General features: G+C 40.4%; 1 protein-coding gene across 9 annotated transcripts; it reads right to left on the reverse strand.

The window, feature by feature from the left end:
- Window positions 1–895: 895 nt before the first annotated feature.
- RUFY1 (RUN and FYVE domain containing 1) lies at window positions 896–16,022 on the reverse strand. Of its 9 annotated transcripts, none has more exons than XR_015806976.1 (18): window positions 15,723–16,022; window positions 10,834–11,007; window positions 10,409–10,526; window positions 9,680–9,781; window positions 9,232–9,355; window positions 8,778–8,836; window positions 7,987–8,052; window positions 7,327–7,396; window positions 6,791–6,892; window positions 6,227–6,343; window positions 5,739–5,906; window positions 4,913–5,010; window positions 4,348–4,467; window positions 3,431–3,560; window positions 2,922–3,016; window positions 2,429–2,497; window positions 2,189–2,266; window positions 896–1,631 (listed from the first exon to the last, which is right to left on the reverse strand). XR_015806976.1 is itself a non-coding variant. In XM_014886973.2 (18 exons), exons 1-18 carry the CDS (start codon window positions 15,988–15,990, stop codon window positions 1,488–1,490), a joined length of 2,079 nt encoding a protein of 692 aa, XP_014742459.2. In that variant the 5' UTR covers window positions 15,991–16,022; the 3' UTR covers window positions 896–1,487. The 9 variants fall into 9 exon arrangements, 8 of the variants coding, with proteins under 8 accessions (XP_014742459.2, XP_014742456.1, XP_088029745.1 ...); XM_014886973.2 differs by having other exon boundaries at window positions 2,429–2,477; window positions 5,739–5,903; XM_014886970.2 differs by having other exon boundaries at window positions 2,429–2,477.
- Between the last annotated feature and the right edge of the window lie 10,901 nt (window positions 16,023–26,923).

Consider the following 26,923-nt stretch of genomic DNA (forward strand, 5'->3'; position numbering starts at 1 on the left):
CTGTACTTTCTTGTAGGCAGCGGTGGAGTGGGCAGCTTAATGCAACTATGTTTCAATAAGTGCAACATGTCAAACCTCCTACTGAAATTCGTGGTTTGTGAGCAACCTAGTTACAGCTTTTTCATCACTGCAACTTCCTCTGAAATAATAGGGAATTTGCTTCCATGCAGTGGCCATAGTAGTTATTTGCCCTGGGTAATTAGCCATTTGTCCTGAAGGGTTAAGAACCTGAGGCCCCTTTCTACACTGACGAAATCACCCTCCTGTTCTGTAGCAGAGGAATGTAAGGGTGGAATTGAGCACTGGGTACTGCAGCCATGGCTCTCTGCCATGAAAACAACCTACTTCCTGCGGGCAATGCTGACTGAGCCCAGCTCAATGGACTCGTGACCCTGCTGTGCCTCTGTCAGAGCTGGGGATCACCCCTGGGTTCGAACTGTTCCACATGGAGCCTCTGGAAGAAGCTCATTTAGTCAAAGAGCTGCTCTGGAACCTGGGATACTCCCGGGTAGTGTGAGTGCTGATGGAGAGTGACAGCCCCGTGCACGGGCACAGGAACATGAACTGCTTTGTGATCCCCGGTGCAGCTGAGCCCAGGCCTGGCAGAACAGGCACCAGGTGTGCCTAGGGCTGGGGCAGCAGCTGCTCCCCTCTGTCCTGGGGTGGACACAGTGAGCTGGAGTCACTGCCTTTTTCTGGAAAAGGGTGACAGCAGTTCCAGCTGCAGAACCACGGCTTCATCCAGCGCCTTCCAGAGAATACCACAGTGTTGGTCAGGTATCCCAGACACAATCTGGTGCCTTTAGCTTAAACCCTGCATATGTGTGAGTGGACAAGAACATTCTCTTCTAGGATCTGTGATTTGACAGGTGTTAAAAATGAGAACTTCACTTGCTTTCAGTTTTTGCAAAAGACTTTATTGTGTAACTACTGCACTGTGGTCACAGCGACTTCCAAAATAAGTATAATGTGCAGTTTTTGACTCTGCAGAGAACTGAAGGCACGTTCATTGACACTCCTTATAAAGCTTTCTATAGACAATTCATAAATTGACATTTTCCTCTCTGACTGACTTAGAGCAAATACAAAACTGTACACGAGCCAGGGGAACACACAGGAGCACCTACAGTGAAAGTAAAGAAATTAAGTTCGTGTACAGAGAGACAATGATGCCTACAGGGATAAAATAAATGTAGAAATGCCATATACAAATTTTAATACAAATATCTATAAAAATCAGAAAAATGAATCTTAGTTTCAAATAGAATTTCTGGGGAAAATTACAGTTAATATAAGCTTCTTAATTATTTCAGTTGGAGAAGCATTAGCTTGCACAATCCCTACAAATTAATTTACACTGATCTTACAGTGGAAATTACCAGACCAGCCAGTCCAGTCTGCTGCAGAGAAGACACCTGCAATTCAGAATTAAAAAAATAATGGCTACTTTCCAATGTTAAGATGGCTCTGTCAAGGTTGGGAGAGCCTTAGGAGGAGTTAGAGGAGCACTGCTGGAGCAGTAATGTGTGACAATTATCACAGACACGGACGGGTTTTGGGTACGATGGCAGCGCGAGTTCATTACTGGAACAAGTGTTGCAGAAGATGTCCCCGCAGTTTCTGCAGTGGTGCTACAAAAACAGAGTCAGAATGAGCAGAGCTGCCTAAAAACAGCATCAGGAAGAGAGAAGTCAGGCCTTGGGAACTGTGTCCGAGTCCACTGAGCGCCTCCACTTCCCACCAAGCCCAGCGCTCCCAGCAGCACTTCCTCCTGCGCAGGGCTCGATCCCAGCGCAGCCGTGCTCCCTCCGCGGCCAGGAGCTGCACTCGCGCCGGCTCTGAGCAGCCAGGAGCAGGAGCAGGAGCGGGCCCGGGCCTGGCCGCCGAGGGAGGGCGGCTGCGCTGGGATCGGCTCCCCGCAGCTGCCGCGTCCCCGCGCTGCCCCACGCGCGGGCCGGGCACTGAGCAGCGCCTGCTCAGCCAGGAAGGGAGCCTGGCCGCTCTCCACCGAAAGCGCCGAAGCAAAAGTATTAGTTTTTGGGTGGTAAATGCCAAATTAGTCCCTATGTATTTATCATGCCAACAAGATTCGGAAGTGTACAGGTTCAGTCTTCCCTAGCAAGGTATGCAACAGCACCACTTTTGTTTTCCATGGATAATTTAAAAATAATCTGCTGAACAACATTACCTTCCTTCTTGAAATGGAGAATTCCTTTTTACATTGTTTGCAGTGGGTTGCTTCATCATCCTTCAGCCACGTATGACCCTGTAAAATTGGAATGAAAACCATGCTGGAGATAGTTATAGCATTTTAGCAACGTTGTAGGTATTTTTCAAAAGCCACCTTTTAAAGCAGAATAACCAGGGTGAAATTTGAAGGTGTTAAATGAAATTCATATGCTTAGTCAAAATATCCACGAAAGAGTACCTTTAGTGCTTTATTTACTTCTTTAATGTCTTCCATCTTCAGCTTTGATCTGGAAAAAAAAATTATGCCCTGCATGACTTTTTATTTAGTTGTGTTTGGTTTTCCCTGCCATTCCACTGTCGAGCCACTGAACCCAAACCCCAATTCTTCAGTCAGCTCCCTGTTACCCCTCTGAACCATTCACTATCACTGAGAAACTTTGTCAGCTCAGGGTCTGCCCCTTTTTCAGTATAAACAGAAGAATGTAGGAAAAGCACAGTTCCACTATAAGAACTAAACATTTCTTTTAATGTTTCCTCTCAGCCAGCTCACTCTGACAAGATCCTCCCTCACTTCAATTTCATGGCTCTTTAGCTTCTCATACATAGTAATTGCCCCCTAAAATTCTCACATCAATTGATTTTTATAAGTAAATGACTTTTTAAATTCTTGGTATTACTCTGATACTCCAGCTTATGTCACTTACATAGGAGTTCTTTTCCCTAGAACTTACTGGCTGAGATGAAGTCCCATTTCTTGAAGAGCTTGTTCCTGTTCCTCACGGACCTTCTTCAGCTGCTGCTTCTCATCTTGTAGTTTTCTCAGTTCCTATAAAATCAAGCACAAAATCAAGCACACTGTTTGACTTGTAACCTCAATCAGTCTACCCAAACTACCCAAAGTAGTTCACAAGAATCAGCTCCTTTGCAAATGCCCCTATTTCTAATGCTTGATTTTTAAAACGACATGGGGGAACTATCCACAGGTTCTGCACAAACAATGGAATAATTTAACCATATTAACCAAGAAAAGGAAGATTTTCAAGCTTTGAACATCCTTCAACATAGCTAGAACATGGCAGTCCTGTGCCAATACAGGAGCACTCAGACAGATACAGGTGCACAATTGTGTCCTCAGAAACTGCTCCATACGTGGCAGCAAATCCTCTTCAGGTTAACAAGAATGTTCATACTTAAAAAATAAATCACATTAGTTGTTCTGAATTCTTGAAATGGTGCATACCTTTTTCAGTCCTTCCATCTGTTGCAATTCTGTTTTAAGCAGAATGGTTGCATCCTTCTCTTGGTGCAGTTCTTTTTGCAACGTTTGTCTCTGTTCCTTTTCGGATTTTAACTCCTTTTCCAGAGTTGAGCTATTTAAAAATAATTCAGTCTAAAAAAACCCTATAGCAGAAGAATATCCTATAGCACTTAAGGATAGCAACAGTGTGAGAAGTAGAAATCTTGTCCAAAAGAGGGCAAAACTATAATGGTGTTCTGGGAAAGGAAAGAACAGGCAGCAGACATCATAAATGTTAACACTGTTAACATTTTACATACGTTAACATTTTCAGGTCACAGAAAACAAACAGCAACGAAGGGCTAGAAGAAAAACAACCAATCAAAAGACCCCCAAATAAACCAATCCCCAAGAGTAAATATTTCACTACCAGTGTTTAAACTGTCATGTTTAAAAGGGACACTCTACCCTGAAGTCTGAACAGTGAAAGAAGCTTTTTCTATCGGTATTAGAAATCTTTAGAGGATTAACATCCCCTAAGAACACACTCACACTCCCTTCAAAAATCCCAGTCCCTTTGGATGACAATCAGTTCTATGCTCAGTCTACAAGCATGACCATACCTATCTCCCGATTTATTAAAAAGCAATTGAAAACTCCATTGCTAGCTGGAATGGGCAGATTTTTGCTGCCACTCTGTGCTCTAAATTAGACATTCTGGAAAAAACATGTCAAAATCCTCATGCTAACTGCACACTGCACGGAAGTACTGTGCTTCCCTAGGTCCTGCATACATCTGTCAGTGCTGAAGCCAACAGAATTTCAAACTCACCCCTCCTTAAACCTGAGCATAAAAAGAGTAGAAAATACTTCTTAAAGAAATGGCAAAGGGAAGGAAAACACCTGCTCAGATTAAATACCATTTGCTGTCCAGCTGGGCCATCTGCTGCCGACACGAGTCAAGCCTCCCCGCCAGCTCCTGTTTCATCTTATTGCACCGTTCCTCTGCTGCCTGCCTGGCCTTCTCTGCCTGCTGCAGCCTACACGGAAAGGAACACAGACATTTGTTTCCAATTCACTCCTGCCTTGCACCCTCTCACCCTCTTCTATTAGAGTTACCACAGGGATCTTTACAAAAGCTTGAACTGAAAATGCTAGTGGAGAAAAAAAAAGACTTTCGAACGCAGTTGTTTCTGAAAAAATCTGAAAAGCAAAGTCGCACCTGTTCTTAAAGTGAAGTTAACATGTTTTTCAACAGCCTGCTTATGGAAAGAGCTACAGCTTTCCAGTGGGTCAGTTATCAGCATGTTTGCCTGGGAAGAGAGAACAGCAAGCACAGAGGGATGAAGAGGAGAAAATAAAAAAGCTCATGCTGGTACACAGGCCCAAATGTCTATGGAGCATATGGAAGGTCATCCTGTAAAGGTTTATATTGGAAACTTTCTACTGACTTCAATGTTGACTTTCTGATCTTGCAATTATTACCTCTCTTCCATTCGTTTCATAGAGGACATCATCTCATTTGTTTTTCCTTCAAAAGAGGATATTGCTTCTGTTTTCTGTTGTAGTGAACACTCTGCATTCTGTAGGAAATAGAGAACAGTGTTTAAAGTCTGCCACCAGATAAAGAATGTTCAGCTTGCTAAAGGCCATGCCTGGGTTCGACTGGAATGTGCAAACAAAATGCTGATAATGCCAGAGCAGACATTGCTCCAATTGTTTTGTTACAACCTCAGAAAAAACCCAAACCACCTTAACTAAGTTTTGACCTATGAGATCAACTACAAGCCAAAATGTTCTCTTCAGAAAAAGCCTGAAGAAATAAAACCAGATTAAATTGACAGGATAAGAATACCAATGATGATTTTAATTTAACAACTGCACTCAGTGGGAATGGAACCAGGAAGCAAAAAAAAAAACCCAAATAAATACTGCTTTCAAAAGCAAAGGCACAGCTCAGCACTGGGGTTTCACTGACTTGCAAGTGTCTGGGAAGGACGCAAAGACCTGGGTGAACAGGCATCAAGAAATAGGCCATAAAAATTGAGAGAAATCCCCTCTGGATTTCTGGCACCAGCCGTGGGAGAGTAAGGCTTGCTGAATTCTTACTTCATGCAGGGGGAGGCTAGTTAAACTTTTGTTTCAGTAATGGAAACAAGCTCTGTAAATTTTGTGTGAGCACTGCTAGACCATGGTTTCCTTCTAGAATGCCTATCATACAGCTTTGTTCAACTGAAAAAAACAACATAAAACCACAACCCACTCAAACAAGAGAAACCCCACAAAACCATCCCCAGCCCCCTGTACATACCTGGGATTTGTGAAACATCTGCAAGTTAATGGCCTTCACTTCTTCTAACTGTTGGCGAAGGGCAACTAAAGTGTCTTGTTTTTCATGAGTATCTTTTTCCAGAAGTTTCATGGCAATCTCCATTTCTGTTTTCATTCCAATTTGTAGCTCTAACTCTTTCTCTAGCTCCTTACAAAGAGAGTTCCTAGTCACTGCTATGTAGCCATAGGTCAGGGATAAAACCCAGATAACCACATATACAAACTGTGTCTCTGCCATAATAATACCAGTGGTTTCTTAAAAAGAGACCTTTGATTCTCAACATTCCAAAAGCCCCAGTTCCCAAATACAGACACTGTTAATGACCAAAGCCCAGCATCTTGCTTGCAATTGCTCTATGAATTCTGAACAGCTGCAAAAGGTGCACAGCTGTCATCTTGTATTTGTAATGTTACAGTAGGCTGAATCCCGTGTCTTTCACTTCACTTTCTATAGTTAAGTTTCCTTACCAGCCTGATTTTTTTTTCTTCTTTCAACTGCTTCCAAACATCACTGTACATTTCATCAAGACCCTGGCGTGACTGCTTGTAAGTATCCAATTCTACTTTTGTATCCTCTTTTGTTACCTACAAGAACACCAGCTACATAAGATCACAAAGTATTTAAAGTATCCCTTTAATTCTTGTGTGTAACACAGTATTTCAATGTGCTACTTCAAGTAAAAGCCTACTGTTTTACAATCAATGACCTGGTAAACATTAACAAGCTGAAATTTCAAAGATACAGTAATGATAAAAACACTTTAATACTTTAATACTTTACACTTTTTACTTTCATACTTCTAATACTTTGAATTCGTTCTTCCTTCTGCAAGTGTATTTTTGGATATGTACTAAAGAACAGTAAAATCTAATGCCTGAGTATACACCACCCAAACCCAGTGACCTGCATAACAATGTGCTCAACTGTGCTGAGCATTCCAGTGCACCATGGGCACGGGAGAACTCACTACAGCTGATCAAAACAGACCAATTATTTTAAGGATCCTCATCATCTCTAAATAGGTGTCCCACCTCCACACTTTTTTCACTCCGTTCACGAATTAATTCATTCTGTTGTTTTAGCTGCTGCTGCTCTTCCTGAAGGGATCCAATTCGGTCGGTAGCTGCTGCAAGCTGTATGAAGAGAACAGATCTATATTTAATCACTGTGCAATCATGCAGCATCTGGAGCAATTCTGAAGTCAGTAGCTCAGTCTCTGCAGCAGCTGTGCTGCTCACTTCCTCTTTCACTCTCCCCCAAAGCTGCCTGACCCTTCTGCAGCTGTACCCACTGTCAGCCAGAATTACTGTACCAACCAACATTCCTTCATCAACTTCTGCTTCACACCCTCATCAATTAATTTTAAATATTAACTGAGCAAAGAAATGCACCATAATGTAAAAGGCTAAAATCCACCCTGGATCTGTGGTATGAACTAGAAGTCACACTAACCCATGCCAGTCTGTCCAGTCCCCACAGCTCACCAGTATCTACTCAAATATTTTAGGTGTAAGGTACAATCTTAGGGAGTTCTGTCTCTAATGGGGAAGAGCTGTGAGATACAAACCTCTTCCTGGAGTTTTGAATTGGTCTTTTCTAAACAGTCTATTTTGTTCTGGAGATCTGCAACTGTGCAACTGCAGCAAGGAAGAGAGATGCATAAAAACAATAAATGGAGTGTCAATGTTCAACTTTTACTCCTATCCTCAACAGTAGTTTTACCATCTTGCAATGAAGTACTTTGGTGAGCTGGGGAAAACTCTGAGGAAGAACAACTGTCACTCTCAAGCACTGAGAGGACCATGCACTTCTGCTGGCAGCCCTGCTCTGGCTTAGCTCTTGCAGCCATAACACCTCTCCTGCTCAAGAGGGTAAGGGAGGCCTGTTCCTCCCACTGAGCAACCTATGGGGGAAGAGAAGAGACTCTTCCTCTCAGAAATGAATTTCCAGAAGCACCTGTAATAGTTTATCTTGAAAAAAATAGTTCCAAAATGTTCTGTTAATCACTCTCAAAAAAGTAAACTATTACACACACTTGCTTTCTGCATTGCATGTACCCGCAGAAGAGTAGGACTACCAAACGACACTAAGATTTTTGAGAAATAATCAGAAAAGGCATTTCAATATCAAACAAAAATCTACAAGACTGGCAGCAGAGACATCAAAACCATGCTGGAAAAGCTAAACAGGACAAGTATTTGTACATTAGAGTAGGTGAAAATCCCACCTTAAATGTCGGTTCAGTTCTTCCACATAATGCTTCTGGTCAAGGACAGCTGTAATCCCTCCATCTCTAGTTGCAAAAGCAAGAATTTATTTAACAAGAAGAAAATCCCTCATTCTAAAATGCTATTCTGTACTAGGGGTTTCAGCATAGTCCTGCAAACAGAGCTAAAATCTTTTATCCTTTCCTTATAAAAATGTGTGTGTCTGAGCTGGATCAGAAGCACCAGGGAGGTGAAGCAGGTGCTTGGCTACTTCTCAGCAGCTCCACATAGAAATGCTCTGAAGTGACAGAAGCACATCAAATATAAATATCCCTTCATTTGCTACAGGTCTTAGAAGACCTTAGAAGACCTGATCTGTGCTGCTAACTGAAGTCTCAAATCTAATATTTCACTTAAAATTACATTTTTTCCTCCATTACTCATCTTTCCCTCAAAGACAGCTACTTAGTTGAGAGGGTTTCTGAAACTGTGCTTAGAAACAAAGCAGTGAGGCAATGGGTGACTTGGAAAATTGTCTCTTCTAAAACCAAATAAAACCACAATCTAATATTTTGTGTATTTTTAATTTGGTTCCAGCTCAAGACTCAAACTCTCTAAATTGTTTTTAAAACCACCACAAATTCAGTCTCTGAAAGATATTACTTTTGTTTAGGTAACAAAATCTGGTTTGGGTTCTCCTTTTTGGATGATTTGAGATCTCCAGCACTCCCATCCTCCCACACACTGTCTGACAGAGTTTTTGTTCTACAAAAACTGTAATGATTTATAATTATTAATTCACTATACATACTGTTTGCCATCACTGTCCTGTGTTTCTTTAAGATACAAGGAAAAATCAATCACCCCAACCTGAAAAATATATTTAAGATATTAACACACTTTTACAATGCAATTATGTGTACAAGCAGGCATTACTGTGTATTTGGAAAATGATAAAAATTTGAAGTTTAGATTAGAGAGACAAATAATACCTATATTCTTCCTAGCTGATGCAAACATACAAGCTAGCATTTGTCATAAAAGCATCAAAGTAACCACATTATGTGTGAGATTCCTTGCAGCTAGTTAGTTTTGACAGTATTTCCATAAACTGCTACTTATGTACTTTCTTTTAATTCACTGAGAGAAACCCAACAAGCTTCAACATAGGCCATGCTGGACCCATCTCAATAAAGTATTTATAGATGTACTTAATTCTACTAGAATCTTATACCAACTGATCCTACTTAAGCTTTAATCTTCACCTGGGAATCCAAGTCTTCTCCTTTCAAGCAGAGGTTTGCATCAATAACATTCAGTCCAACCAGCAGACCCACAATAACTGCTCCTTCCTCCTCCATCATCAATGCATCAGGTTCATAAAATTCACTGGAACAGACAGTGTAAGGCGTCATTGCACATCAAACAAGTATAATGGCACTTCCATCACTGAAATCATATAAACAATAATGCAGCCTTTACAAAACTCAGCTGAGTTCTCACTCATTTATTGCATAAGGCAGAAGATTTAGAACTCTCTCAGAGAACTCTGCAAATTCTTTTGTATTTTCACAGCAAAAACGAAAAATTAACCACTTGCTCCTCTGCAGGCTGCAAGAACAAGCTTAAACTGGTCAATTAATGACTCTCCCTGAAGCCACAGGAGGTGGCAGTGGTTCAGGAATATTCAGGAATGCACGTCTGTGCTGTTACCTTAACAGATGCTTATGGTCCAGGAGTACTTTGAGATAATCTGCCAGTTTCTTTTGCATGAGTGCTAGATAAAGCCAAGCCCTCCCTCTGCCCACAGCAGTCCTAAAATGAAAAGTTGTATGTTTTGGTAAAATGAAGGTGTTTTATTAACCAGATTTGTGCAATTCAAAATTCTCAATTTACAAAGTGAGGGGAAGGACATTATTTACTAAAAAATAACAACAAATCTCTGGGGAAATGAACTGTTCTCTCCAAAACACAAGAACATTTAAGTATATTCCATTCTTCAGGGAAAGTATATTGTAAAGTCTTCTTAATTTGAAAAAACATACATATTGTCAACTACCACCATAACCCAACCATCCTAGTATTAAAATCAACTATATTTCAATCATCCTGAATTATCAAATACTATCAGCACACACACAAAATGACATAAAATAATGAAAGTGGGGAAAAGAAGAGGAAAAAAAAACCTGTGAAGACTTCAGTTATTTTTAGCAAGGTTATAAAAGTTTCCAATCTGACACCAGTGTTTGAGTCAGAAACTCTGAATATTTTGAGATATCCTCCATATCTCTTAGAGAAGCCAATGCCTCCTACATTCTTTTTTTTTTTTTTTTTGGGGGGGGCGGAACAAGAGCTTGTTAAGGAAGTTAAAAGACTACAAGAAGGATTCCTTTTCCCAGCAGTATGAGCAAAACACGTCATCCCCAACAATTAACTTACTTCAACTCTGGCAGATTTTTAACACTAGTTGCTATATCTGATGCTTCGGGACAAAGTTTTTCCACTAGTTCCAAAGGACCAAAAAATGACTTGTTCTGTCCAATAAAAGTCTTCTTCACTAAAGGGAGCATACAGAGAAATTTATGAGGAAAAATGACAGGCTTCCAACTCCAGAATTTTAGACAAAATTTACTTTGTTACTTTGTCTTATCAGCTGTGTAAAGAGGGCATTAAGAATACACTGACAGTTTAGGAGGCAAAATACAGGGTGCACAAGAGTAACCACGTAATTATATCTGTATTACTGGTTAGCATCGTATGTCTACAGAATTAATAATGTCATTCAGAAGTCAAGCTGGAGTCACAGCAGGACATGACAGAGATTCCTTGACCTGCCTCTCCTGCGCCTGGCAGCCAGCACCCACCTTTGAGCCCGTGCTTGAGGCAGTGCTCCAGCACCACGAAGAACTGCTGCAGTGGTGGGAAGTCGGAGTCCAGGGTCCGGCCCAGGCTCAGGGCTGACTGGATGAGGATTTTGATGCTGAGCTTCATCATGTTCATGAGGTTGGCACGCTCCTCCATGGTGTGACACCGTGTACCTGGGGGCACATGAGTGGGGAAAGGAAAGCTGCTTTACAATCACAGAATCAATTAGGCTGGAAAAGACCTCTGAGGTCATCGAGTCCAATGTATGATTAAACTAGGCCAGAGCACTGAGTACCAGATCCAGTTTTTCTTTAAACAGCTCCGGGAACGGTGACTCCACCACTTCCCTGGGGTGCCCATTCCAACGTAAAATCAATAATCTTTCTGTGAAAAAATACTTCCTAATGCCCAACCTAAACCTCCCCTGGTGCAGCGTAAGATTATGTCTTATAACTGGTTGCCTGAGAGAAGAGACCGACCCCCACCTGGCTACAGTCTCCAGTCAGGGACTTGAAGACAGTGATAAGGCCACCCCTGAGCCTCCTTTTATCCAGACTAAATACGCTCCACTGCCTCAGCCGCTGCTTAAAGGACTTGTCCTCCAGAACCTTCCCCAGCTTTGCTGCCCTTCTCCGGGCCCGCTGCAGCCCCTCAATCCCCTTCCTGAACTAAGAGGCCCCGAACTGATCACAGCACTCGAGGTGTGGCCTCCCCAGTGCCGAGTACCTGAGGACAATCTGCACGGAGACACTGCGCAGCTTTTAAAGACCCCTCGCCGCGATGCCCCCGCTGGGCCTCCATCCTGCGGCGGGGGCGAACTGGGTAAACCCCCCCTCGGCGCCGCGCCCGGCCCCCGGGAGGGACACGGCCCCAGCCCCGGCCCGTGGGTCCCTACCTGAGCGGCGGGGCCGGGCCGGGGGCCCCGCGGGCTGAGGGACCCCGGCCCGCCGCGTTACCACGGCTACGGCGCGCGCGGCGGGGGCGGGCCGGCCGCCATCTTAGAGCAGTGTGAGGGGCGCGGGGCGGGCTCGGCCCGGCCGCGGCGTGCTGCAAAATGTGGAATACGTACACAATTACTTAAAAAAGGATGTTTTTCGATCTTTGTACAATTTCAAGCCTAAGCAACGATAAGGGTGATTTAACCCGTGAAACATCAGCTAACGAGCAAAGTGTAAGTGACGTCCAGGTGTTACAAAGAGGGAGTGGGGGGTTTTTAGTCTGGAGAAAAGGAGGCTCGGGGTGGCCTTATCACTCTCTGCAAGTCCCTGACAGGAGGCTGTAGCCAGGTGGGGGTCGGTTTTGCCTTGTTAACAATTGCCTTGTTGAGGTTTAGGGTTGGACACGCTTCAGTGACCTAAGGAAGGTTAATGAAAGAATGTAGCGCTGATAGTGGACTCAAAGGATGCAGAATTTATGCGCTGCAAGGATAGCCTGAAGCTGAGTCAGGGGAGGCTTAGGCTGAGATCAGGAAAAGGCTCTTCACCCAGAGGGTGGCTGGGTGCTGGAATGGGCTCCACATGGACGTGGTAACAGCACCAAGCGTGACAGAGCTCAAGGAGCATTTGTACAACACTTCAGTGGTGTGACTCTCGGGTATGGTCCTGTACAGGGCTAGGAGTTGGACTCAATGATCCTAGTGGGTCCTTTCCAACCCAGCATATTCTCTGATTTTGTGACATTTGGCAGAACCTCTAGGATAAGGAAGAAACTCATAAAGTCAACACAGCAACTGTGCTCAATCAGCTCTGACTGGGTAGAAAGTCATTCTGGCAAGGACAGATTGTGACCACTGACCCTAGAAATTCACTGACCCAAAAGAACAGAATGAGCATGTGGACTAATGAGTGTGAGAAGTGAGGATATCATTGACCAATAGACGACAGAAGAGTAATCAATAAGACAACTAGGGAATTTGTAGCCAATGAACATTAATGACTTTGAACATTAATTCCTAATGCCTGAAATAGTAAAAAGTTTTGGTAGTCATGCTGGCTTTGTGGACTTGCCACCCAGCCCCCTTTCTGTGCAAAACTGTAAATAAATGAAATCCTTCCACTCTATGCATGGATTAGCCTCTTGCAGACCAAGTGAAAGAACCTGTTTTGGGACAACAGAGGAAGTAGTACCAGGACCACTCCCTTGCTTCTTAAGGAACCGACAGGCTCCGACAGGAGCTGCCAACCAGTGGCCACCAAAACCATGTTTTAAGCCACTGCTGTTTCAGCAGGACAGTCCTGCTGTCACCTATGGATCACACACAGCCACACTCTGCAGAAACAGCAGTGGCAGAAGCCCCAGCCCTGTGTCAATCCCACTCAAGATGGTTAACAATGTTTTTAAGATTGTGCAAAGGTCTCCCCGGCATTTTCCTTTCTGTTTGCACAATTTTAATTTAGGGTTAAAAATGAGCAAGACTCCTCCTTGTGTCAAAAGAGGGAAAACAGAGTCATTCTAATTTAACTGACATTAATAACCACAATACACACAAAATACTGTCATCTCTGCAGGCTACTTTATAGTTCATTGTATATATACTATATACAATAGTATATATAGTATATAGTCAATATACACTATATTATATATATACATATATATACGAGTATACTGTATATTGTCTGTAGCCAATGGATGCCTCTCAAAACTGTATATAATATGTTGACATGAGGATGAGGATTAAAAGCACTGTAATATTTAGAATTTTGATCCCAATATTATCAGGTTACACATTAGGAACAGAAAAAAAGCTGCACAAACAGAAAACCAGTGAGGTTTTTGGGGTGTTTCAAAGCAATGCTAACCATTTTGATGGTTTTTAGAATTTGAATTTTTACTTACCAGGAAGACTTTACCTCTACACCTTGCTCAAGATACACATATTACCCACAAGACTTAATAAAATACCATGAATGAAATGCTCTTTATGAACTAAGAAGTGTCTTAATATCAGTTTGCATTAAGTTAAATAATTACTTGAACAATATTTTTTACACTGCTGCAAATTTACACAGTCAAGTACATCCTTTGCAAAACTGTGTAGGTTGGCACATGCAAAATAAACAGGTATTAGACACGCTACCAAAGCCAAGCATCTAAGATTAGAAATCAGGTTACCTCAGTGCAAAAGATCACAGATGTGATGCTGCAATCTTTAAGAATGTAGTCACACAGTTTTGTATCTTATTCAACTCAAGAGATTTGTTTCAACATCTTTTTAAAGCCACATGCCTTGTTTACTGCAATTATTCAGCACACTTTGAAGTCAGAAAACACGGAAGCACAAAGGAAAGCTCACAGTTCTCCATCCCTTGGTCTTTGGGACTGCAAATCTTTCTTGATTCGTTTTCTTTAGATTTGAAGCTTCTGGCCTCTCTGCAAGTGGCAGACACTGGTTTTAGGATGGGGTTTATGCATTTAGAACATGTGATTGTCAGATCTGAAGTAGCAGATAGAGGTTATAAAATCTCTGGAAAAAGATTACAGCAGGCAACAAGCTCCAAATTTTCCAAGTGGTTTTGCAGGCCTTGGCTTACTTCTTAAACATACCTACTTTAAATTAGATTTAAGTTCTTGGCCAAAGGTAAATAATATTGAACAGGTAGAACATGTGCCTTAGTGCCTGTTCATATTTTATATACAAGTTATTAACTGATTTTTCATAAAAAATTTTCCATAAAACTCATCAACATATTATCCAAATCCTTAGAAAACTGTGGGAAGGTCGTGGTGTATTCCCTTACTTGACAAGGAAGAAGCTGAAAGATTATGGTAGCGTTCCATTAAATGTGGAAGCTTCATTTCAGGTAAGAGAATATTTTATTCCCTGCTCCTTGCCAAATGCTGTATGCTGTTTTCAATTACATCTATCCACAGCATTATTCCAAAAGCAAACAAAGAAACTGGGATATTCTGCACTTTGTCAGGTTAGATCCCAGGTGCACAAGATGGGCACTTGGGAAATAAACCTGCGAGAAGTATGGTGTGAGACTTTGAGATGCAGGAAAAGAAAAGAGTCTATTTTTTCAGGACAATTAGTCCTCAACTCTGACTATGCAACACTGAGGAATTTTCACAAAAAATGCAGAAGTCCATCAGCAGTAAGATTGCCTCATGTTGTCCCAACTCAACTCCATGGAACTTCCCTTCGAATATTCAGTACCATTAAAAACAAAAAGGTCAGCAGCAAGAGCAAACAGAGCAAAGCTGAGCTCCAGTGCTCCAGAACAATTAAGCAACAGTCTGAGACTCTGGAGCACAAGGGCCAGGCCCAATTTCTGCTGCATTTGAATGGGTCTGGGATTTTTTTCCACGTTATGAATATTACTGAGATTTATTTTCCATATGATTCAACTAAAGTAATTTTAATTCAGTTCTACGCGATGTTTCATAAATCAGTAGGGCTGCTAAATCCACAAATGCCAATGTCGAACACAGTAAGCCGTGGTTAAACTGAAGGCATTTTTAGTGTAGTTACAAAGTAACTTAAAACAAATCTGTATCTTAGTTTGCTTGTCTAGTCTCTGACATGAAAGATACAAAGATTCCTTCCCGGAACCAGCAGCACTCGAGGGAAGATGTGGAATTTTGAGAGATCCCTCAGTGCAGCCAGGCTGCTGGAGCTTTAAGGAGAAGGAGAAAAGGCAGTAAATAAAACAAAAATAATTTTCTCCTATTATAAGAGTTTAGGTTTCTTCTGGTTATAATGCATTTCTTAAGTTCTACATCTGTGTCGCTTGTTTAATTTTACTTCTATACAAAACTGCAGCATCTTAAAAAAAAGAAATTCAAAGTAACACCCATGCACCACTGACACGACCCAGCAGCACTTACGGGAGCGAACTCATTTGCGCACCACAAAAGCGAGTTTACTAAAGAAGCGGAGCCGTACTTGTCTTTGCCGGGCTGTCACTGCTGCCGGGCTTGGACACCAATCCCACCAGGGATGCGGACTTCAGGGCGCTGCCATAGCTCAGCGCCAAGTTTTCCGAGGCTTTCCTGGCCAGAGACAAGATCGGAGCAGACCACCGCGCTTCCTCCGGTTTCGCCTTCTCCTCGTTCCTCAGCTCGGCCGCGTCAGGGAGCTGTTTTTTGTCAATAATCTCAAAGTCTTCCTCCTTTCCCGCGGCGGGCGCGGCGCGGCGCTCCCCGGCAGCCATCTTGGACGGGTCACATGACCGCGGCCCCGGGCGGGGGAGCCGCCCCCGCCGAGGGTGAGGGGTGGGCACCGGGAGGGCTCCGGGAATTGGGGAGGAACCGGGAGGCCGGGAAGGAGCCGGGGACTCGGGCTGGCCCCGAAGCCCGGGCAGGTCCTGGGAACCCGGGCAGATCCCGGAGGCAGCGTGAAGCGCTTGCACACAGAGGCAGGGCTGTAAGACAGGCCCGGCCACGTCTGAGCGCTTCGCTCGGTGTTCAGAATTAAAGGGCATGGAAGATGAAGAAAGAGTTTACCTTTGAACAAGTTAGGAAAGGAACAAAAAATACAGGTTTTTACTGTTACCTATGTCCCCATTTTATTTTCAATAAAAAAAATCAAAGTATTTTGAAGAGTCAGATTTACACATTAAAGTTGTGACAGCTTGACGAGATCTCTATTACTCTGCCTGTGAATCAAGTCGCTGCAACTTAAAGTGGAGGATTGGAATGTCAGAGACACCGCTGTGAAAAGGGTTTGCCCTCGTCACTGTAATGACAACAAAACTACTCAGTAAAGCCACTTCATTAAAGTGTATATGCTGGATTTGGTAGAAAGGTCCGTCCTGAAGGGGAACTGAGATTACCCCAGTATGAAGATTTAATCTTGCTGTGTGCCTCAGCTACTGATGTATGGCTTGTTAGCTGTTTTTCCATCCAGCAGCTGCATATGCTTGAGATACGTCACTCGTTTAGTCACGAGGTAGTAGATGCTGTGTGTGACTTTTTGTGCTACATAGAAGAAAGACTTTTGGCCGTTTGTTGTGTTTTTTGTTTGGCTTTTTTTTATTTGTTTGGGGTTTTTTTTTAAGAAATAGGAGAGTTGAAGGTCAATTTCCTTAGTCTTGCAGCAATATAAATCTTCAGGTTTATATACACATATATATTTTTCCTAATGCGAGCTACTTTGTGATCGATTCTGTCTTCTTGGCTTCTTAGACACTGAAAATTTAACAACTTGTGTTACACAAAGCACACGCAAGCTCTTATGTTTTTGTTGAGAATTCAGAGATCAGCAGCCTCTTATTCACCCATGATTCAGATGAGCTAAGTATAGGCTTCAAGATACTTTTGCTAAAGGCTGCTAGAGATAAGTTCTGCTCCATCTTGTGGATTCCAGCAGTACTGGGCTGCTTGTAAGGAAATAGCTCAGTTCTGTAGGTTGCTGTCTTGCAGTTGAATATATGAATATACCTCTTGACAGGAGCAAGACTTGATAGTGATTTTCTGCATTTCACTAAATACCCATTATTAGAGGCAGGGTGGAGAAGGTAGTCTTAGCTAGAAGCAGAATTCTAAGCATTAAAAGAATTTTTTTTCCGAATTTATCTGAAAAAATAGGGCATAAAAGTTTTGTGACTGAGAACATAAGCAACATTATGTTGCTCCCTTAAGATAACGATGCTACAGACTCCACTTTACAGCCTCACAATGAGCTATTTTGTAAAAATATGAAGTGAAGCTATCACATAGTCTGTGATATATTTTCTTATGTAACTATTAAAGAAATATTTAATAATTTTATTTCAAGTGTCTGATGAGGAAAATTTATACTGTGCATAGTAAATGTGCTAAAACTTTTGCTACACACGATTTAATTGTGCTTCACTTACTACTATTTGGTCAAAATTATTTAATCAGCCACTGATTACTTTAAATGCCCTCGGTCCTCACACTTTTTATTTTAAAGCAAGCAAGAAGTCTTGTGGCATTGTAAGGGAGCCCTAAGTTACAGAGACTTGTTTTGTTTACAAACTACAATTTCCTAAGGAGTTATTTGAGGCAGCCAAGGAGGGTGAAGTTAATACAGAATACAGTTTTAAGCACATTAAATAAAAAATGAAAAAACTCAAAAACATAAGTGATGTAACTTTGGTTTTGGTTCACTGATTTACCAGGGAGGGGCATTATGCATGAATAACATTGCTTAGTTTTAGCTTGGAGATTGGGCTTATTTTGGTCATCTGCAGATGATGATATTTCACCACTCTTCTTTTTGCAGACCACTGGTCCAGCTCTTGCTAATCATGTGCAGATGAATAATATTTTCTTTTGGAAGCCCATTTGGTGGCTAGTTTAGGTCTGCCATAAATGTCAGTTCTGTGTAATCTAAAAAATATTTGAAATAGTTAGGGCTCATTGAAAAGTTAGAGGACTAAGTGGCCCACTTACTACTTTTTGCTTTTCCTAACCCTAGAAATCAAGGTGTTTCTAAGGAAAAAATACCATTATGAAGCTGAGATAAGTAAAGTTCAGTTCTTTTTTTCATACAGATCTTGCATAGCCTTGTTTGGTTTTACTGTTCCCCCTCTTCTCTGTGTACTTATGTGACAGGATAAAAATTCTCTTTTGAAATAGTTAAAAAATAGTGAATTCAAGGTATAGAAAAAGATTATTCTGGAATAATTCCTATTTTAATCAGGAAATTTTACATTTATTATAAAAGTCTGGCTAGCAGAATGGAAGATAATTTTAGAATAGGAGAAACTCAGTTCTTATTCAATTATATTTAGCAAGGCTGTTTCTTAGGCTAAATCCTCTTTATCTCAGATTTATTGTTTTTTGGGGAGCTAATGTTTTAAGAAACTTTTTTTTGCCATTTAACATTTCGAGTTAATCACACACTATAAATATTTAAAAGCAGCAAAATGCCACTGTGTGCTAAAGGGTAAACTTCTGTGATTAGCTGTTATTTATACTTTGCATTCCTATAACTTTTTCAGTCAGCAAAACAGATTATATTGCAAATGATCCGGTTGAGTTTTTGACCTTTAAAAGGCTGGTGGGAATAAATAACAAGTGCAGCTGTAGTTGGGAATAACATAAAACCCCCCAAATGATGTGTTGTGTTTGACAGCATATTACAGAAGTTTTACAGAGTGATACAAATCACAGTATTTGTTGAGCATTCAGTGGTTGCTGAGTAGAGATGCATCCACAAGTCTTGAGCCACCACTTTGTGCAAGCAGGACCAGAAGCTGTGCATGGACACAGTGCAGCCATCCAGAGTCACCTCCCAGTGACTGCAGCAGCGTCAAAGAGCAGTAAAATGTTCCTTGGACTCTTCTCTCCCTCCCCATTCCTCAAACTGCTGAAACATTCTTTCCTCTGGTTACTGGGGTGAGTGCCACTTGAGGAAAAATGATATTAGGAAATTATAATGTTTCCTTTGGAACATCGTAAAAAAAACCCCCAAACCCTCAACAATTTCCATGGCCATGAATTAATTCCTCTATGATTAATTAATGATAAGTGATTAAGCAATTAGACACAAAAGTTTTAGCTTTTGTTCTACCTCTAGTGCAGCTAATTAGTTAAGATTCTTTCCTATCACTTCTAATCAAAAAATGTTTTGAAGAAAACCAAAATTCCAGTTGTGTTATTGCACCTGTATTGAGTCAAATAACTTCTTAAAATTTCAAAACCACAACTTTATGCTTCCTGATCCTACTGCACCAGCTAGTGCCACCCTTGCAAAAAGTCATTGATAATGACAGAATCAGCTGTTTGAAACTCCATTCTAAAATCATTAGAGTCCCTAAGAGGACATGGAAATATTTGTAGATGAAAATGTGTGTCATTGTAGTAAACAAAGGAAAAGATAATAAAATATGGAAGAGAGACTTGCATTGAGATATTGGTGTGGAATCAAAAGAACAGCAACTCAGTGTAAGTTTAAATCCATTAGGATCAAACACCCACCAGATACGTGTTGAATGACAGTCTAAAGAAAATTCCAGGATATTTATTGTTCTACTCTGAACTATTGCCTGGTTTTTAGAAAAAAAATTAAAAAAATCTTACAATAGGAGTATAGTGGACTAGAACGTGGGGTATCATAAAGGAGGTAAAAAACAAACACACCGATTTTCCTTTAGTAATTTAACATTTGTTGGCCCTGTAAAAAGAGGCAGGGGCAGAACTTTCCAGCAGGTGACACTATGGCACCGCTTTTTTCAAGAGCAGCCTCTAAAGCCCAGCAAACACGACGTTGTGCAGCCACCTGAGAAAATACCGGAGAGCTCCCAAGGATAAGAAAAGAAACAAATCGAGATGCTCATCTGAGCGAGCCCTGAAGCCGCTCTGTGGTAGCGCCTGTGCCAACAGAGACCTCTGGGGGAAAGGAAGGAGATGCTTGGCTCCTGTTACAGCAGCTTCAATTTGTGACTGTTGAATGAGTGGAATGCTCAGGAATGCTCCCTAATGGAATAGTGGAATCCTACCTGTTCATGAATCAGGGTCATTTACCAGTTCTAGAGCTTCATGTGGGATTATGAAATTATTAGTATTTTACGAAAGAAGGTTTTCTGTTTGAAGTTGTTACATAATGTTCTAAAGACTTTACGAGTAGTAGGTTTGGATAAATGGTATCAGAGCACGTCTGTTTGAATACCTTAATTTCTAGGCTTCATGACCTGTGTGGTTTTGGGTTACGTTTTTCATGGCTTATCTGGTTGGTTGGTTGGTTGTTTTATTTCCCCTTTCCTCTTTTTTTAGCTCTTACTATCTCTTTATTATTATTATTCTTTATTTAATTCTTCCTACTATTGCATGCAGACAGTTTTGTATCAAGTACAATTTTTAAGGTTTTATAAAAGTGCTGTAAATTGACTCGACTGAGGGGCATAGGGTCAAAGGAATTATAGATGTGATTACAGTCTGAATCCTAGTAAGACATGAACACAGTATTCTTGAAACGTGCTGACATTTTTGGTACTTAATGCATTTTTCAACTAACACACATGAGAATACTTATATGTGACTTAATTAGCTGAAAAAATGGGCTCATATAGTTCTATTAGTGTAACAGAAATTATGCAAATTGCAGAAGAAAATGTTGTTAGTTATTATATCAACCAATGAAATACATTATATACTCCCTAGACAAGTTTAGGAAAATACTTTTGTGATATACAAACTCACTGTTACTTACTTTAATAATCTGTTTCAGAAGCAAATTTTGGAAGTTCATAAAAAATTTAATCAGTTGTCCATAAACTAAAGAACATTTAGGTGCTTGCTTGCAGTTCTGGTGAGGCTGCACTTGAGGGCGCCGTGTGGCACAAACTGGCTCAGGTTTCTCCACAAAGAATTGAGGTCTTATGATTGAGTCCCATCTGAAACGTGCAGGACAAAAAGTGTTGGAAAAATTGCAACAAGTAGTATGAGAAATGCAATTCCTGACTTTTCTGCTGCCTTTGATTTTCTCGTTTTCTGATTTCTCTATGAGTGACACTGCATACTAATTAGTAAGGTATTTAAAGAGCTTAAACCAAAAGTGAAGTCAATAAACCTTTAGGTTGACTTTTCTTTTTTTTTAATAGAAGCAATATGTTCTCTCTCTCCTTTCTTTTCCTTCCTCAGAGTGTTTCTCCTTGCAGAGCTGTCACTTAAATTTGGAATACCACACTAAGGGATAACTCCCTGACCCTTTGATTCAATAGGAATTTTTATAGGGTGAAAAACGGTTTTACAGATGTAAAAAAGCACCTTAGTTATTCACAGAATCAAAGGGAAACCTGAGCTTTTGGTTAATGCAGGTGTGCAGCTCATCTTCACAGTGTCTCTATTATCAGTTCTCCTCACAATACAGCTTAGGCTAATTTCTCATCAGGCCTTTCCAGGCTTGATGGAAGCTTGAATGGGCAGGTTAGATGTTAACAGTTAGATTGCTTAGCGATCTCTGACCAGAAATCATTTGAAATATCTTCACTAATCCGTCTGAGGGAATTAATCATACGTAATCATGTCACCTTTGGAAACAGAACTGAAAAACCTAGGACTCTAGTGGTTTAAACTAGTTTAAAGGGCCACTAGAGTGCTGCTGTTCTCCTTTTTCTGCAGCTGTGTGTTCCCATTTCCTTACATAGCCCTGCTCCCCATCTGAGCTCCTGACAGGCCCGTGGCAGGTAAAGCAGCAGGAAGTACAGGCTGGGGCTCTGTAGCATCCCAAGGCCATCTGACTGCAGGCTGCCTTCTTGTCACCTCTTGCCTCTGACCAAACCCCCTCCTCAGCTCCCTTGGCCATTGGCTTGCTGAGCCATTTCGGTGCACTGAGTTGGCAGAAAACTAATACAACAAAAGTGAATAGTTGTTTTGTTGATTTAATGCACCGATACAGCTCATATTTTCCAAATGTGTGTTGGAAGAATCATTTCCTATATGGATGTCCTGTTCAACCCCCAGTTTTCTGCCTGCCCTGAGTTCTTCTCAGAGACTCCACTTGGCAGATTAGCAAAATGGATGACAGAGTTACTACTGGAGTGTTTTATCTTAAATATCCTTCTTTCCATCTTTTCTCAATCATAGGGACTCCTGGCATCATACCAGCATGGGAAAAAAAGGACCAGAAATAGAAAGAGGAATCATTGCTTTGATAAATCCCAAAAGCTTCTAGTAACCAATGGATCAGAGACTTTGTGATTAGGAGTTGTATCTGAGTGAGCCATCTTAAGATAAAGAGGATACAGAGAAAACAAGATGTGAGTATAGATTGAAGGCTTGTGTGTGCAACAGCAGAACCTCTCCAGAAACCACCAAATTATTATTGTTTCTATTTTTTTTCTGTTTAGATCCTCAGTTTATACTCTTCCTGGCTCACACATTAACATAGAATGCTGATGATATTGTCATATAGGCAGATGTAACTTCCTTCCTCAAATACTGAGGAACAGAGCAACCAAGGAGCCATGACAAAATTTTCAGCTAGGAAAAAAAAATAGAAGGGTCTAATAATATCAAATGCATTTAGTGTGCTACAGGTCGCATTGTTAGAAGTGCATACCATGGCAAATTTCTATTGACACCTCACCTGATATAATACAGATCTATTTAATCTATTTCACATAATCAAGAGAATTCATTTTTCTACAGCAGACCTCCTTCTTAGGGGTGAACCTTAAAAGCACACAAAGATGAAAGTTACAGAATTGTGAAAGAGACGTAATTTATAATAACTTGGGTGGCAATAAAGAAGTGTAATGATGGCTTCAATGAAATAAAGTGGAAATCGTTAATCTTTTTAGGGGAAACTTGTCTAAAATTTCTAGCAGCATGAAAGAAAGAGACCTCTAATTTAATTGCCACTTTGTGCAAGTGGGAAGGCAAAGACACCTCTGGTAGATGACTGTGTTTTGTTAACAGAGAGTGGTAATTGGCATCCTACTGTTAAGATACAGTGTCTTACCATCTTTCCTTTTCCTCTTTGTTCTAATAATTTCAGAAGATTTTACACATTGCCCTGACTGCTGTTGGAAATTGTTTTAGTATTAGTAACTATTAGTATTAGAAATAGAAATAGTGTTAGTATTAGTAACTGTAGAGAAATTTTCACGACCTCTTTTAAAAAGCAAAAAAACCCCTCAAACACTCATCTGAAAATGGCTCTATTGACTGAAGTGAGAAGGGAAAAATATGAAGCCCAAATGTAGTAATAGAGGCTTAAGCTGAAGAGTTTTGTTGTTTTTCCAATAAGCATAAACCAAACGTTTATTTTTTAAGTACAATAAGAACAATAAAAACTCCCATCATTCTCTGCCAATTATCACTTCAGGCTGTGATCTTGTCAGAATTCATAAGCTCCCAGTGCAGTATCCAGTACTGCCAGGATATGTTGGTATTGATCTCCCCTGAGTCAATATTTATCATGGTTGAGGGCATGAGGCCACCCAAGGCACTGTCACATAATCCTGAGGCTCTGCTTTGGTCTTCACCTGTGTCAGAGTTTCCATATGCAGTCTGCAAACATGGAAGGAAAATATATTTTCTTTCACTGTATTATATTTTTGGGTAACCACTGCTGTATTGGAACTCTCACAACACGCTGTCATTTTAGGTGCATCTCCAAAAGTTCCAATTATGATGGTTCTTGCCAGTCAAACATGCCCTCCCAGGACCTCAATGGTACTATTGGTGTTTTGTTTCTTAAAATTCCACATCCATTTTCAGATAAAGGAGAAAATCTGGACATGCTGTGGAAGATGAATAAATGGGATTTAAAGGCAGTTCCATTTGTTTTATTTTAGTTGCAAATTGAAAAGTCATTGAGGAGTTGCATGGTGTCAGAAAAATAGTTGGCTTTGATTTTTGGAGAAAATATTATATTTATATGTAAGAGAAAAACTGCTTGATTAAAAAACTTCACAGTTTACTATTAAGTGATACTGCTTTTTACTCGTAAGGAGAAGCTTTATGGCTGAGACACTGCAGGGAAACCTAAGATATTTATTCTATTCTCAGCTCTTGCGTCATTTATTTGTGTCATGACACATTGTTTATGATTCCAAACTTTGCCTTAGTATTCTTTCTACAGAATGGTCACTATCTTCCTTAATCTTCTCTGTGTAGGCTGCAGGCTGTTTAGAGCGGGGACTTCTCATTGTATTACAAAATTCATGTATCATGCCTGGCACAACCAGAGCTAATGTGGTTTGGGTAAGTAGATATATATTTAATGCTACTGTTTAAAAAAAATTATTGTAAAGTGCTGCTGTTGAATTGGAGTGCTTCCAGTTAAAGTTACTTTTATGTCTGGTTGTAGAGAAAATGTTTCACAGTGAAAGCTATAAATTTTCATTAACCAAAACCAACTAAATTTGCCACAGGCTTCTAACTTCAGCTCATTATATGTCTTTGAAAGTAAAGTATTTCTGTTATTTGTTATTTGTAGAGACTGAGCTGCAAAATCCATAACTGTTTGAGAAATTAAGTAGACTGATGGATCCCAGAATAAGAAAGATGGAGGGAAGGAAAGAGCAAAATTTTGTTCTGAATAAATAGAATGTGAGAGAACATTTTTGAACTAATTTTAGGCTGTAGGATAACAGAGAAAATTCTACTTTTTCCCTTTTATGACTGACTTATGATTTCTCACCATTGTGCTCATATTTTATAAAACCCAATTAAAGAAAAAATCAGTTTGATTCCTAATATAGGCATGGCCATTATTTTATCATAAATCCATCTTTCTTTCAGGCTAGCCTCTGGTTAAGTGCAGATACAAAAAATAATGCAACTATGGATCTAGGTGCAAGTTAACTTTTTCAAAATAGTTTCTGATACAGATCTCTTTTCATTTGACTATGACATTCTGTAGAGATTCCTAATTAGCTAAACTTCTTTTTAAATTCAATTTTAGATCAGAATCAGAGCAGTCAGTTGTTTGATTTCCCACTGGTGGGGAAGTGAGCAGCTCCACGGTGCTTAGTTGCCAGCTGGGGTTAAACCATGACAACTCATTACGTAAAGTTTCACTTCTAGAGCAGCTCTGAGATGCACTGAGAACAGAGTCCAAGGGGAAATATTTGCTTTGTGCCTGAAGTATCTCTGAAATTCATGAAAACCCGTTTTGCGATAGTTTGGAGGTAGTGCCTAGATCTGAACTTTGGGCCTTAATCCTCAATTCTGCTTTCTCCTAAGTGGGCAGAGGTGATGGTAGCATGATCACATTACTGTCTTAACTAAAATTTGTATTGCTTTATGAAGAGGAACTTTGCTGGCATTAATTAAAGATATGATCCCTGCTTCTTGAGAAGGAAAAATCCCAAGTGATTTTAGATCTTGCTAATCAAAATTTAAATCTCTGCAGTGAATAATTGACATGAGATCCAAATCTCTTCAAAGTAACTTTTATTTATACTCGTGAATGGGACAGAAGCCACAGGAAGCTGGTAAGAATCTGCTTTTAGAAATTTCCTCAGGTTAGGGGCCTTCTTCATGATAATAGTTGTAAAGTTTATTGTTACTTTAATTTAAAATTCCAGACAACCTTTATATTTCAGGACAAATCAAATGTAACATGCATTGTGCTTAGGGACAATAGGAAGAAGAGATTGAATTGGGGCTTGTAACAAATTGTAAGAAACAAAAAAATCCTCAGGTGTTTTCCTGCACAGGTTAATAGATGTTCATCCTTGGTATAAAGTCTTGCATTATGTCTGAGACAGAGCAAGAGCTCACAATCTCCAAAAGAACATCACTCCTTACTTCTTTTTTCTGTTTGTTTGTCATCAGCCTGTACCTTCCTTCATCTTCTTCCCTTGTCTCAGGAACTCATCTGACACTTACCATGAGCTGATTCAGCTAAATTTGACTAAATGAGCAGAAAACTACAGCTCTCCAAAAAAACCCCAACACAAACAACCCCAACCCACCAGCCAGCCAACCAACCAACCAACCAACCAACCAACCACAACAAATACTGCCCCCCTCCACAAACCTTCAGTATTTTTCTGCTTAGTTGGAGAGTAGAATGAACTCACAAAAAGTCAAGTGAGTGGCAGAGACAGTGCAAGGATGACAACATATAATTGGAAGAGGGACCTATTCTCTCAATGGGAAATTATATTTCACTTCAGTTACAGGGCAGGAACTTCTGTCATTAAATTGAAAATCTAGGTGTAGTCCTTTTTATTTTCTAGTAGTCTCTCCCTCTCGCAATTTAAAAACTTTTAAAATGTTACAATATGCATTAAAAAAAAGTCAAATATTAATTTGGAATGTTACGGTTTTTCTCTTTTTAGAAGACCACCAATACAAAAATCTAATCTTTGTGAATCATGCAAGCTGGCAAGGACATCTTTGATATCTGCTGCAGTCTGAGAAATCTGTTCTATAGGTGGCACATAACAATCTACTTTTCTTTAGCATGTGCCTAATTTTTCTGATTTGGGTGATCTTGCTTAGGAAGAAAATACTCAGAATTTGAGCCTTGCCAACACAAAAAATTAGACATCTCAGGAGATGCCATGTTCCCATTTTTTTTGTTAGTTCTCCTACTGGTTTGACCTGTTAATGAATAGTTATGGTCATAGTTAGACCAGTCTGATTTCCATATCACTGTCTGCACATACTTGACTTTCTCCTTTGACTCTCATAATTTCTTACCTGCTGTACTGCAGA

Source organism: Sturnus vulgaris, chromosome 15, assembly GCF_052056855.1.
Source record: "Sturnus vulgaris isolate bStuVul1 chromosome 15, bStuVul1.hap1, whole genome shotgun sequence".
NCBI lineage: Eukaryota > Metazoa > Chordata > Aves > Passeriformes > Sturnidae > Sturnus > Sturnus vulgaris.